This window comes from Xiphophorus hellerii, chromosome 4, assembly GCF_003331165.1.
Source record: "Xiphophorus hellerii strain 12219 chromosome 4, Xiphophorus_hellerii-4.1, whole genome shotgun sequence".
Lineage (NCBI taxonomy): Eukaryota > Metazoa > Chordata > Actinopteri > Cyprinodontiformes > Poeciliidae > Xiphophorus > Xiphophorus hellerii.
Genome location: NC_045675.1, coordinates 3,651,117 through 3,665,240, shown reverse-complemented (window position 1 = coordinate 3,665,240; position 14,124 = coordinate 3,651,117). Strand labels below are relative to the sequence as shown.

The following is a 14,124-nucleotide window of genomic DNA, read 5'->3' as shown; positions in this document are numbered from 1 at the left end:
GTTTAAGGTGATAAATTGGATGCTTCTTTTAATGGTTTATTTATTTTCAGTCCAGAAATGTCCTCTAAAGTGAAAGTAAAAGCACATTGTGACCAATATTCATGGGTTAGTACTGTCCAATTAGTTTGGTGTGCACAAAACAATTGCAATTAAGGATGAACTTGAAAGAACTACAACTGTTTATATCGTTCTGGTTTTCATTTGCTGTTTAAATTGGATTTGTCTGTTGATTTATTTTTATGTATATTTACGAATGCATATTTACACAGGGGTAATAATACATCCAGCTCAAGATGAGACAACCTTACATTTATAACAAGATTTAAAAGAAAACTTGTTTTACCAACTTTAAAAAATATGAATTCAGTGCAGAATATCCCAATCCATGTTTGACTTCTCTAATTTCTGCAGTTTTCAAATAGGATCCCATTAATAAAACTCTAGTACCAAAAACATAATTACTTGCATTTCTATTAGGGCTTAAACAATTAATCAAATTAATCGCAATAATCGATTACTGAAATGATTTGCAACTAATTTAGCAATTGAATAATCATTAACTGGAGTGTACAAAATCAAAAAAAATGCACTTATATATATATATACACAGTATATATATATTGCATTTAAGATAAAAACATCTTTGTCTGTAAATATGTTTCAACCAAAACTCCTCAAATAGCAGCTTGAGCTTCATTCAATTATTATTAATTATTATTAACAGAATGCCATGTTGTTGCATTTTAGACAAAAGAATGTTCATTTTATGTTTTTTAAAAAAGAAAAGTATTTATTTCTTCTAGTATTATACTTCTAGTATTGAATATTGTGGTTAAATGAAAAATCTGTACAATGCACCATTTTTTATCTGATTGATTAATCGTCAGAATTATTTATTAATCAATTACTAAAATAATCGTTTGTTTCAATATAGAGAATAAAGTTTTTTTTGCAGCCAGAGCTGTGTTTTAGTAAATCTTTTAGTGTAGCTGGGTCACATTTCACTCATCAGCATAGCTCATATTTTGAAGTAGAAAAAATTTTGTTAAATTAGAAGTGTTTGTTCATTCTCTACTTAAGCTAATAATTAGCATATATGGCTTCATGTTTTGTTTTTTTAACCATGAAGCTTTTTTGACAGAGTTGTAATGCTGATTAACACGCAGTTCCTAAATATGGGTTGTAAAACCCTGGGAAATTTTGATCAAATTATTTCTGTATGGCAGAAAATCCAAAGAACAGAAAAATGTATTAATGGAGAGCTAAAATAAATTTTCTTTTCAGTAACTGTGTTCAAAATCCATCCAATACTTTATGACAAGAACGATGGCACATAAAAATACCCTAAAGGAGCAGAGAGTTGAAAATGAATGGGGTGCCGGCCGGTATCATCGTCAAATGATGCATAATCATGCTCTCCACATTTATATTCAGAGGACAGGAATAATTAATAGGATATCTGAAGTAAAGGGAGAGAGAATCTGGATATTTTAGAGAAGATTGTGCAGATCTGTATAGTAAAATAACGGTTTTATGTTCAGGTTAATTGGATTTAAAGGGCTGGATGTTTTTGGGAGTCAGATTTCTCTGTTTATATGCAAGTGGGGATTCTGTGTAAATAAATAAAAGCACTGGATGTTTGGGCTGTGGTATACAGAAGAAGAAAAATCCCATGTCTGCATCGGACCAGAACCAAGTTTAGTCCACTGCTCCTCTAAGAATGCACAGACAAGAAACAAGCAGGCTAAAAGTTAGAGTTGGTAGTTTTTAGACCAAAAGACGGCTCGTTATTGATTCCATCGAGATATAAGAAACACCCCATACGACTGCAGGACGAGAGAAAATTACACAAAACTAAACCATCTTTTTGACATTTATATTTTATGCTAAATATTAAATTATTATGACATAAATCATCATATTTTATGGTTATTCTTAAGCAGCGTTCTCTTCTTTGATTGCAGCATATTATATAAAGAAAATATAAACTTGGTCCTTTTAGTAACTTCTACCAATAATTTTCTAATTCTTTAATCAATAAAGTAATTACCACCTTATTGGTCAAAAACGTTCTCCAAAGGAATCATTTTTAGTAAGAAGGGTAGTTTTCCAAAGGCCTAATCAAACTCCAAGAGCTAAAAGTTCAGGCTAATCAAACTCAAAGAGCTAAAGGTTCAGGTTAATTAAACTACAAATAACTTAAAGTTCAGGGTAATCAAACTCCACTTACTAAAGGTTAATCAAACTCCAAATAGATAAAAGTTCAGGCTAATCAAAGCCCAAGAGGGCTGAACTTCAAAGGTAATATGTTGAGAATATGCTTTAACAATAAAAAAAACAAGTTTACATGACTTGACATTAGTCCACATGTGAAGCGTAGTTCTAGATTTAGCCACATGGTCCCTCCTTCAAATAACTTAATGACAGAACAAAGTTCCCACTTGAACAAAATCACTTTAATCTGGAAATTTAAGACTTTAGCTTGATGCAATTAAAATAATTTTTGCATGAAGAGATTTAACCGCAAAACATCCAAGCATAATCCAACCAGTTTCACTTGATTAATTACATGTTATTTAATATTTGGATCGCTTATTCTGAAATGAATAGCTTTTAAAATAGAAAGGTTTATATTTCCACTTAATTGAAGGTAAAAGGTCTTTTACTTTAGGCAAAAGTAAAGTAGATCAGTAAAAGATAAATTAAGGCCCTTTGGAAGGTCATATTAGGTTCTCTTTTTATAATAAGAGATGTTTAAAGAATTAATTACAGCACAATAAATCAACAAGGTAATTGACCATGAACATAATCATTAGTAGCTAGCTGGACTATTAGGATTAAATCCATGGAGAAAATCCCTTGAGAACAAAGCCAGAGGAAATTAAACGCTTGTTTGAAATGTTTATTTTCAGAAAACACCAGAATAGTTTGCTGTAAACATTTTTGGGACATTCCTTTTTTTAATCCGAGCTCCCTGACTGCATCTCGGCCAAATCCGGCTCGATTAGATCCCCAACTGGAAGCATATGCTCCAAGTTGCTGAGCGTTTCGTTTCACAAGACGACGACAAAAAGGAGAGGGAACAAAAATACAGACGGCGCGGAAAAATAAACTGACAAACAGGGCCAGACTGGGTCGTCCCATGCTCCAAAGAAAACCCGCTCTGACTTCAGGGTCACGTTCCGAGGCATTAGCGTCTATCTGCGGCTCTCTGTGAGCATGCACGGCTGCCTACGTGCTCCACATGCGTGTTTTCGCCACACAAAAGGTACCGCTGTACCCCCTTTTTGGAGAAATCTCAATATTTCTGTCTGAGAGGGAAGGGAAAACATTAGACGTAGGATTAAATTTCCAAAAAGAAAAAAAGAGGGAAAAATGTCTTTCATTTTCTGTCAGAGAAGCTCGCATTTTATTTCCCCCCTGAATGCGGCGAACGAGGGAGAGGAACGACTCGGATCATTATCCGGGAAATCTAAACAAGCCTTTGCTTTCCTCGAACAGAGCTCTTATTCTATAAGCACTTGAACATGGAGGGGGGGATGGGCTCAGAGACACGTGTGTGTCTCTCGGGGTGTGTGTGTGTGTGTGTGTGTGTGTGTCATCGCATGGCTCCTAGGTTGAGTCAAAGAATGACAGGGTAAAACACTGCAGGCTCTGTGGAACCCAGGAAACAGCCTAATGTATTTATCCAAACACATATCTGCTGAGAGGCCCCTCTGCTTCCATACAACCGCCCCATCGACACACACTTCACCTCCGAACACAACGAACAAGGAATAAAAAAAATTCAACAGGACTGCACAAAAAGCAAAGGAATCAATTTATATTAAAAAAAAAAATCCCCAAATTTTTCCAAGAAACCGGAAATGTAAAGGTTTCACTAATCCAACGCCTGCAGATTTGCAGCTTAATGCATTCAAAAGAAGCAATAAGAAGAGCTCCGGTTTACGGCATCAACCTTAAGGCAGCATCACCTTCAATCTGCCTTTATGTGCTGCAGCGAAAATAAACCGTCTGCAGATGACACTGCAGTTTTTCACGAAAAGCTTTAAGCATTTTCTTCGTAGAAGTCCCAAAAATAAATCTGCACACGTTTTAAAAGATGAACAACCAACTTAGTCAAAATGCACAATCATCGGCAAAATCTGTTTCTTCTTTACTGGCTTTGCTTTGATTTACAAGCTTTGTTTCCTTTAACTGTAAAATTATGCAAATTGGAATTCCGAGGAAAAAAATCCGCCTAACGGAAACAAGTCAATTTAAAAAAGTTTTTGAAACACTTTTCACATCAGACGCGTCATGTGATCAACAACCAGATGTTACTACTGGCAGAAATTACAAAGAAGATGACAGGAAGCGGTTAGAGGATGACGGCGCCGTTTTTAATGACTTGTGAAAAACTGGTTCATGCGTAATTTTAATTGAGTTTTTTATTTAATGGAAACAGAATTTCAAAATCGTGTTTTTTTTAGATCAACAAAGTTTTGCGCACATTTGTAATGGAAACGCAGCTAGTGTTATGATTACAGCTCCACCCACCATTTTAGTTACTTTGTAATTGCTGTAGCCTGTCCGCCGTGTTGCTGTAAACAGTTACTGAGTGTACGCCTTTTAATAGCAGAATCAATGTATTAGAACGTTTTAAAATGCTGCAACTTTCCATTATATCATTCTTTAGGTTTTAAGGTTTTATTAGATGTACAGAATTTCTGCAGGTTTGACCAACTCAAAATTAAGACCTTTTAAGACCTTTATAAGACCATGATGAATGAAATTTAAGACGCATACAAAAGATGATAAACTTACTCATGGATGTAAAAAAAGGCTAGCTAAGCTACCAACTACCTAGCGGTAGCCTCAACTGCCTCAAGTCACAGAGTGCAACGAATACGTCTGTGCTTGACTCAAACGTTAGCCTGACCAAAATAAAATGGACACTGAAGTCTCTGTAAACAAAATTGTCCATCAAAAAAGTGTCTAGTTGAGACCAAAACACCAGACTCAAGAGTTTTGTGATCCAGTTTTTGGTAGAAAGTAGGGCTGAAATGATTCCTCGAGTGATTCAAGTACCTCGATTATTAAAATTCCTCAAGGAAAATTTATCTGCCTCGAAGCTTTGTTAAATTATATTTCATTATTTAGCGCACTGTGTTCTGCCCGGGTTATTACTTGCGTTGTACAGAGCTCTCACTTTCGCCTGAGTTGTAAAGCAACCAAAACTCCCAATGTGCAAAATGGGAAAGATGCAAAATGACCAGCACTCCTTATCATGAACTTTAATTGAACTTGACAATCTGAGCAGACGCTGCATAGCAACCAGACCCACCTTGCTGTTTTTACCAAAACAAACTACAAAATAATCAAAACAGTGAAATTTCAGCAAAGATTACATTTCTTAGAGTTCTTATTACAGCACAGGCACTTTGTTACTTTTGTTTTATCTAAAATAGAAAAACAGAAGGTGCCCACCTTCATATTAAATCCTCTGACCTGGTTTATGAACTCTTACAAAAACCATTGACATAACAGAGCTTGAAAGGGCTACATTTGTCTCCTTCTCCACACTCGGCACTCACTGTGCTGGCAGCGAAAATCTGCAGCTGAGGAATTCCCAAAACAACACAGTGCCACATTTGTGCACGCTTCCGAACGCCAAGAGGAAGGTAAGGCTCCAATTTAGCTGTTTACATAATTCCATCTCCCTAAAATAATCCTGTTTACAAGAACAGAGTGAATAGTGGGAACCATAAGAACCAAAAGAACAATGCTTAAAAAACTGAAACTGTAGAAAGCAGTTAAAACTTGTGGCCAGGCGCTGTGACTGCCAAAAGTGAAGCTGTGCAGCTGGTCGATCTTTCAGCTCTGAAGTCTGCTGAGAGCTCATCATCCAACCCTGATTCAGTCCAAATTTATTTAAGAATCTAAACCTTCATTCAACAGGCTTTAAATCTGTTCAGATGCATTGTTTCTGCACCCTGAACAATTAAACTTTAACATATTTCCGCCACAAAAATTACAAGCATTCTTTTGAAGGGCTGCTAACCGCTAAACCACAACAGAAGCTTTTATAACATGCTGGAAGCAAAATATATTTGAACTGTGTGGTCATACTTTAGTTATCTTTAATAGAGCTGCAGCTAAAGGTTATTCTAAAGTGCCAGTTTTTTTTTTGTCTGATTGATTAATTTTCAGAAAAATCGACAGAATTTGAACCAGGTGAAGCTAAAAATGCTATTTGAATAGTTCTAGGAAGAACACATTTACAGACCAAGAAGATTTTTTCATCTTAAATGGAAAATTTAAGGGCTGTCTAAATTTTTTGTACAGCTTCGGCTTAATTACAGCTCTCTGTATGTTGTTTTTTCAGCAAACTTCCTTTTTTTGTCTGTGTCTAAATTAGTTAATGATTATTTCAATAATTCAATTCAATTCAAGTTCAATAAAACTTAAAATACCACAAAAATGCTCGGCTAAACACAAAGGGTCAAACAGCTGAAAAACAGGTTGGTTTTAAGACAAAAACAGCTCCGATGTGTGTAAACGCAGAGAGGGTTAACAGGTTGCATCGCAGCGACCCGCTAATGAGAAGCCCAACTTTACCACATCCGACCAGCGCGGCCACAAGCAGCTGATACAGTAAATATGTGCATCTTAATGACAACCAGGCAAAAACTGTGGTGATGCATAGGCAGAAAAAAGGTAGAATACAGAGAAGCTTTGGCTTGTATCGGCAACAGAGCACCTTTCTCCGGTTTTCGGTGACTGTCTTTACAAGTCAGATAATAATGAAGGAGTCCTACAGGTTTTTCCAAGTCAGAACTCCTGATTTTTCTAGACTTGTTTTCAAACTTTTCTTTTTTTCCAGAAACTTCTCACACTCTGTATTTCTACTGTTTCCAGGAAAGACCAGAGACAACTGGACGGATAAATGGAAGAATAACTCAAACATTTCAATCAAACTCCATACTGTTCCAGACTTTTGTTTAATTGCTGTTTAAAACATTAAAAACAAACAACTGACACTTTTAAACTTTATAATCAGAGCTTCTCTCTCTGAGCTTCTGTTAAATGTACTTTACATCATCCTGATTGGACTCCTGTTTGAGCTCATTCTGTCCACGCGTTTTTATTTTAGGGCTGCAACTAATGATTGTTTTAGTAATCGATTACTCTATCAATTGTTATGACGATTAATCTGATAAAAAAAAAGTTCATTAAGCTTTTCTTATGCAGCATTAAAAATGCATTTAATAATGCAAATGAAGTAAAAGTTGCTTTTTTAAATAAGAAAATCATTTTATTGTCTAAAATGCAACAAAGGCATTCCTTTACTGAACACTTGACCATTTGTGGCAAAGGATGCATCTACATGTGGTGTTAGGATGGCCCTTAGCGGGAGGCTGAAATAGGAGTCTGGAGGCAGGGGTAGTGCAACCAACCAGGTGTTTTAATCTCCAACATTTAACAAAGATGACATTTCTGCTTACATGGTCATGAGGTGTCGCAGCACCCGCACCTATTACTCCTATCATGTGGCCAACATGCAGGCTTTGTAATCCTGGGCGGCACCAATTAACACACTTCCCAAAAGACAGGGTAGAACAAACCACATATACACCAAACAACTTAACAAAACAACCAATCTTCAACACATAAATAACACACATTCTTCATGGTTACATACTCATTTACTATCTAAAACTACCCTCCTATAAATATTAATTTATTCATCACGTCTAAAATGCCTCAGGCTTTGTTCCCCCTCTTCCATCTGCACTTGGTCTCTTCCAGAATCTTTATCATTTACACATAATTAAAGTGTTATCCTGACCAGTAATGAAGACCTTCATTACATGTGGAAAGTTCATAATTTTCTGTATGACTTAAAATCAATACAGTTTAGGGATAGTATGTTAAATATTTGAATTATTATTTTTACAGAATTTGAATAAGGTGAAGCTAAAATTTTGGGTATAACATTTATAGACTACGAAGGGTTTTTTTTTCATATTAAATGCAGAATATTTATATCTTTTGTACAGTTTTGGTTTATTTACTGCTCTGAGTATGTTGGTCTTTCATCAAATGTATTTTTAGAGTTTGTTTAATCCAGTTAACAATTAATCAAATACTAAATTAATTAACGATTATTTCAATAATCAATTAAAAGATCATTAAAGATCAGTGAAGTATGTCCTCTACGTGATTCTTTGCTAATTAAGAGGAAAGTGGCGCAGAAGTTTTTTTAGCATCTCTTATTTCCATAATTGATTAATCACACTTAATCATTCCAGCCTTGAGTGTATTAGTCCATTTACAGGAAATATTTTGTCACAAAATGCAACACATGACCACTTCATGCAGCAATTTGGAAGCAACAGGCAAACTAAGGATCAGAGAAGTAAGTCTTATACTTCATTTGTTGCCTTTGCAGAGGAAATTAGTAAATAATCGATTAATCACGATTATTTCAGCCCTAGTTTATTTTTGTATTTGTCTGAACCTGCGGGTGTGCTAGACATCCGACAAAAGTTTAAAACTTGTAAAATAAATGCTTGTGCACTTACATGTGGACATGTGGAGGTTGGAAGCGGCTCTGGTTGATGTTGTAATGCGTGAAGGCCTGCGTGGGGTTGGAGCTGTACTCGTCCACCGTGATGGTCACTTTGCCATGAGCCATCCTTCCGCCGTTTGGACATGAGACGCCGTTCGTTCACCGGGATTCAGCAACGAGCCGTGCGGCGGTCATCCTTCGGAGCCGCTCGGTAAGCCCAGGAAGTCTCCCAGCAGCAGGAGCGGCAACGGGGCCGGCTGTGGCTTCCCGGCCGATCGACTCGACCAACACACGCTGCAGTCTGCACAGACGAGAACAGAGCAACGCAAAAATGTTAAGTTCAGGGATTCAGACTAAAAAAAGGTCCTAAAAAGAAGAGATTGTCCAGGAATGTTAGCAATATTAAGCTAAAGGTTTTACCATATTTCTTCTTAGGGCAAAAAAGAAAAGAAAAATTACTATGGATGTAATCTCAAATGCACAACAATATTTTATTTAAAATATCTAAAAACAGAAACATTGCAGGCATTAATATTCAGCAAATTCACACATGAAACAGGCTGATTTCTGCACACAACAAAAACAAAAGTGATTCCAATCCCAAAGATGATAGATCAATCAATCAATCAATCATGCATCAACTTCTCAGAGTAAAAGCTACCCTAAAATGTTAAATTCAGGTACTCAGAGATAAATGCTACAGTAAAAGTTTGGAGACTAAAAAGGCACAAAAAATACCAGCATTTTCTACAAAGCTCCTAAAAAAATGAGATTATACAGGAATGTTAACAAAATTAAGCTAAACGTTCTTCGATACTTTTTCAACTGCATCAACTTCTGAGAGAAAAAGATGCAAAAATTTTAAATTCAGTGATTCGGAGATAAACAATAAGTCAAGGCTTGGAGACTAAAACAAACATTTTTAAAAAACAACATTTTCTACAAAAGCTCCTAAATAGATGAAATTACACAGGAATGTTAACACAATTAAGCCAAAACTTTTACCACAATTAGAAAACAATAACTACTCTAGATGCAATCTCAAATTCAGAGGTCTATTAAATGTAAAATATCTAAAAAAAAAGATCAATGCATTCATTAATCTTCAGCAAATCCACGTGTGAAACAGGTTGATTTCTGCACTAACACAAAAGTGACTCCAATTCCAAACTGATGCAATCAAAATCAATCAATCAGGTGAGATCTGGCGTCTTTATGGTTTTATTTATAAATAAATCTGTTTAAAAGCTGTAAAATGTTGCAGGACAAGATAAAGAGCGATGTCTCTCACCCGGCTGTCCTGCGCGCCTCCTTTCACTCTGACCTTCCTAACTGTGGCAACGTGGCTACCGTGGGTGTTTTATAGCAGACATCCTCATGCTCCCACACCTCAAAGGGTAAAAAATGTCAAAAATAAATAAAAATCGGCCTTTTTCTCCCCCCATAAGGCGTAAAACGATAGAATGCAGTGAATAAGTTGAAGCAAACCCCTCAAAACTGACCTATTTTATTTAAAAAAATCAAGGATTTATGTTTTCTGGGTTAGTGGGATGCTACTTCCTATGATCCATGTAGTTAATTTTAGAATGAGGAAAGCACATTTATTCAGATTGGCATAATGAAACCCGTACATTGAAGTCGTTTAAATAGAAACATTACAGCATGTGAATCAAGAACTGTGCTTTTAAGATTGATTTAGCTTCAAAGAAAAGCTATAAATTTCACCAAGGCGATTACTTCCCTCAACCCTTGGGGGCAACTTTATGTTTCTACCTGTGTACACTGGACGTTAACAGCAAATAATCACAAATTTTCTGATTTTTTCATCTCTTAAAGGCCAGGTTTAGCATTTAAAGTCAATTTTTTGAGAGTATTATCTGAGCTTTAAGTGCTAAAAACGGCCAGGAACATTGATTTACATTTTCTGTCAATTTGCATAGATGATACTGCAGATGAAAAAAAAATACATAATTTTTATTTATTTGTTTGAAAATAGATTAATGCAAATACATGCTAATTGGATTTCATCTGAGCATGTCTGGGAATGTCAAAAACACCGATTCTGATTTAAAATTTCAGGATACGTGTCGATATACAATTTAAAATTATTAAAGAAAGGATGCATACTGCCTAGTTTAAAGAGCAAATGGGAAGTATGTAAAAGGAAAAAATTAAAACTTGACATTTTCTCCACTATTTTTATCAACACAACCAAAGTTATAGTTATATAAGAAAAAATAACTTTGGCGGGTTAAAATATGATGCAAAAGCTGCACTATAGTAGATAAATTAATGTTATGTTTATATTTTTTTCAGTATGCAGCGTGTCTCTCTGTAGTGTCCATGCTCTCGTCTGTTCCTCTCTACCTTATGGCTACAGTAGCAGCAGCAGCGACTAGCTCTGTAGCTTAGCCTGCTAAATTGTATTATTATGCACGCTGAAACTGGAGCTTCTTTCTGGCAGCACAATAAACAGAGAGCCTGGCAGCTAACTTCTCACTCCGGTAAGCAGAAGGAAGCGGCGGAGGGGGGCAGAAGGCGAATAAAATTCACCCATTTCACCATGCAGACACGGCGTGAGCTATACTACACAGCCGCTTGCAGCATGCAAAGAAAGAAAACTCCGTTCCCCCTTGAACTCTGATCCGTGAATAATATTAATAAATAATAAATTTAAAATAACCCAGAGGTGGTGAGTGTCAAAGCGCCGCCTCGGTAACCTCTGGCTCCTTCCTCGTAAATGACAAGCCACCTTTAAACCGACGGCTTTGTGTCAGGAATTCCTCCCCTCCCTCCCCGTCTCTGCCTCCGCGGCAGAGGCTGAAAGGTTGCGCTACCTTCGGGCTGGAGGTTTTTCCGTTTCCCCCTCCTCTCTGGGTGTTGCAGCCGGCCGGAGAACGGGAGTCGGGTCGGAAAGGGTCGCCCTCTACGCGGTGGAAGAAGAAGAAGAAGAAGAAGAAGAAGAAGAAGAAGAAGAAGAAGAAGAAGAAGAAGAAGCGGCGGTTGAAGAAGCAGAAGAAGAAGAAGCAGCGGAGGGACTCGGGTCCATGCGGCGGAGACTCCTGCGCGCAGCGCGAGGCGCGACCGTTGGTGTTGGGGGAGGCTGGGCCGGGGCAGGAACCTTCGACCCGGCGGGACCTCGGCTGGCTCTGGTGGAAAGAACCCAGACCGGGAGGAGAGCGAGAGGTAGCGAGCCGGAGCGGAGGGCGAGAGTCACTGACAGTTAGCGGGGGAGAGAGAGAGCGAGCAGCCGCGGTGTGTCGGAGGGGGAGCCGGAGTGCAGTGAGTCGGAGCTGCCACTGGGGTCAGAGAGCAGGAGGAGCAGGAGCGAGCACAACATCCCCCCTACCCCACAACCCGCCGGCCGCGCGCCTTTACCGGCGGGCACACGCGCAGTGAGGGAGGGGGTGGGGGTGGGGGGAGAAGCGCTAAGTGGCGCCGCGTTCTGCCTCTGCTGCGTTCACTTGCCGTCGAAAATCACACTTCTTACATCCATTGGAGGCCATAAATGACTGTCCAAACGCAGGTGCATCTCGGTACCATTGAAAATTACTGAAATGTTCATTTATTTCACGAATTCAAACACAAAAACTTAAAGTTATTCAGTAGGTTTAATACTCAGGCTAAGGAAAAGAGTTACAGTCACTGAAAAAAACAGGACGCAAAAATCGTACACAAGTAAGAGTAGCATCCAAAAAATTACTGAAGAGTGAAAAGTATTTGATAAAAAGTATACTCAATTATCAATTTCTTTCAATAAAAAACAAAAACTGCAGGTGTGTGTGGTGCGTTTTTGGTTAAAACATTTTTGTTTTTCATTTAGTTTTTGAATTAAGTTTTATGAAATCAAATCTAGCAGGAGAAATAAAGATTCAAGTTAATTGTCTAGAGCCATGTAGCACAGCAAAGTACTCTGATGTGTGAAATCACTTCTAAATAGTAACTTCCTACCCTGGCTGAGGAAAGAAATTAAAACTTTTAGTCTGACGTTGGTCAGGATGAATTAGCCCTCGCATTGCACAGGTGTTTGTTGAATTCAGCTCAGAACGATGAATTTTACTCCACCTTTCAAAGTGTTTGTGGAAAAACCACCAGCAGAGACACAATTCACTTGTGTACTGCAAAAACACAAAGTCTTACCAGGTATTTTTGTCATTTCTAGTGCAAATATCTAAGTAGACATAAAATAAGACAAAATTAACTTACAAGTAACTTTTCAGCAAAAATATGAGCTTACTTTGAGTCAATAATTTATTAACATTGATGAAAAAGTTCTAGACAGCCATTTTTCCTATTATTTATTTCCTTAAGATGTATTGATGTAAAAGCGCATTAAAAGAATTCTTTTTTTCACTTAAAACATGGGAAATATCTTGGTATCAGTGAAATAATCTCAGAGTGGGACAAGTACTTTTATTTAAATCAAAATTAAGGAATTGCTGACTGAAAGCAAGCTCACATATCTTGCTGAAAAATAACTTGTAAGTTAGTTTTGTCTTATTTCAAGTGTGATAAGATATTTTCACTAGAATCTAGTGAAAATAGTTTCTGGTAAGGTTTTGTGTTTTTGCAGTTTACATCTATTTTTCATCCCAGTGTTGTTCTTATATTAAAATCCTCCAACAAAAAACCAGTTGGTCTTTTGCCATTGCCTCTGCAAGAGTCAGAAAATCATAATATTTGGAAAGTTACCACAAACTAAAGTACAGATGACACCAAAAACATGGAGCTCCAAAGAGATGTTCTGTTTTATGTGTCGGCTTTATATTATTACGCTTTGTTTTCAACATAACTCACATTGATTACTGCGTAGTTGAGCTGGAATACTTCCTATTAGGATTACAGATGTGTGGGAAACTGGAGCTGAAGTGAACGCAGCGGTGTAAAATAATCCATGATAGGAAGACGGCGCGGCCCCTTTGGGTTTACATCTAAACAATGCTAATTAGTACATGTGGGAATCAATCCCGCAACCTGAAATGAGGCAACACAGTTTCCAAACTGGGTGAAACCAGCAACTTGCTGAGTGGGTATAAAAACAGCATTTTGACAGTTTTTTATGAAACGTTTGCCTTTGATTTCTTTCTGACTATTAAATTGACTGATTTTAGAACTTTATTTTAAAGTGTTTACATTTGTTTTGTTGTTTTTCATAAAACCATTATTAGAAGAAATGTTTTGGCTTTCAGTTTTATTTTTTTTAAGTCAACTATTTTAGTTTCACCAATCTGCGTCCTGCAAGTCACCATGTTATGACGGACTGAATTCAAGAGCACCTCATATTTTGCTAAATTTATGTGTAGAAAACCATTTATTGCTTTTCGCCCACTTCATGGTTCTCAATCATATTAAACTCCATTAATATTTGTGCTTTAATAGGCTAACAGGTGTGAAGACCATCGCATCATACGAGTCATGTGATCAACAACCAGATGTTACCACCGGCAGAAAAGACGAAGAAGGAAACAGGAAGTAGTAGGAGGATGATGGTGCAGCATGTTTTTTAATGACTTATTGCATGAACAAACTTATTCACATGTGATTTTAATTGCATTGCTTCTTTAATGGGA

General features: G+C 37.1%; 1 protein-coding gene across 3 annotated transcripts in view; it reads right to left on the bottom strand.

Annotated features, from left to right (window-relative positions):
- The window catches only part of mpped2a (metallophosphoesterase domain containing 2a), a 71,326-nt gene extending 59,390 nt beyond the window's left edge, over positions 1–11,936 (bottom strand). Inside the window, exons 1-2 of one of the 3 annotated variants that reach the window (XM_032561121.1) lie at positions 11,392–11,936; positions 8,568–8,855 (exon numbers count right to left, since the gene is read on the bottom strand). In XM_032561121.1, the coding sequence (XP_032417012.1) occupies positions 8,568–8,680 (113 nt within the window). In that variant the 5' untranslated portion in view covers positions 8,681–8,855; positions 11,392–11,936. Of the gene's footprint in view, positions 1–8,567; positions 8,856–9,845; positions 9,961–11,237; positions 11,334–11,391 lie in introns of those variants that run through there. The other 2 variants (XM_032561123.1, XM_032561122.1) reach the window with 2 other exon arrangements.
- Between the last annotated feature and the right edge of the window lie 2,188 nt (positions 11,937–14,124).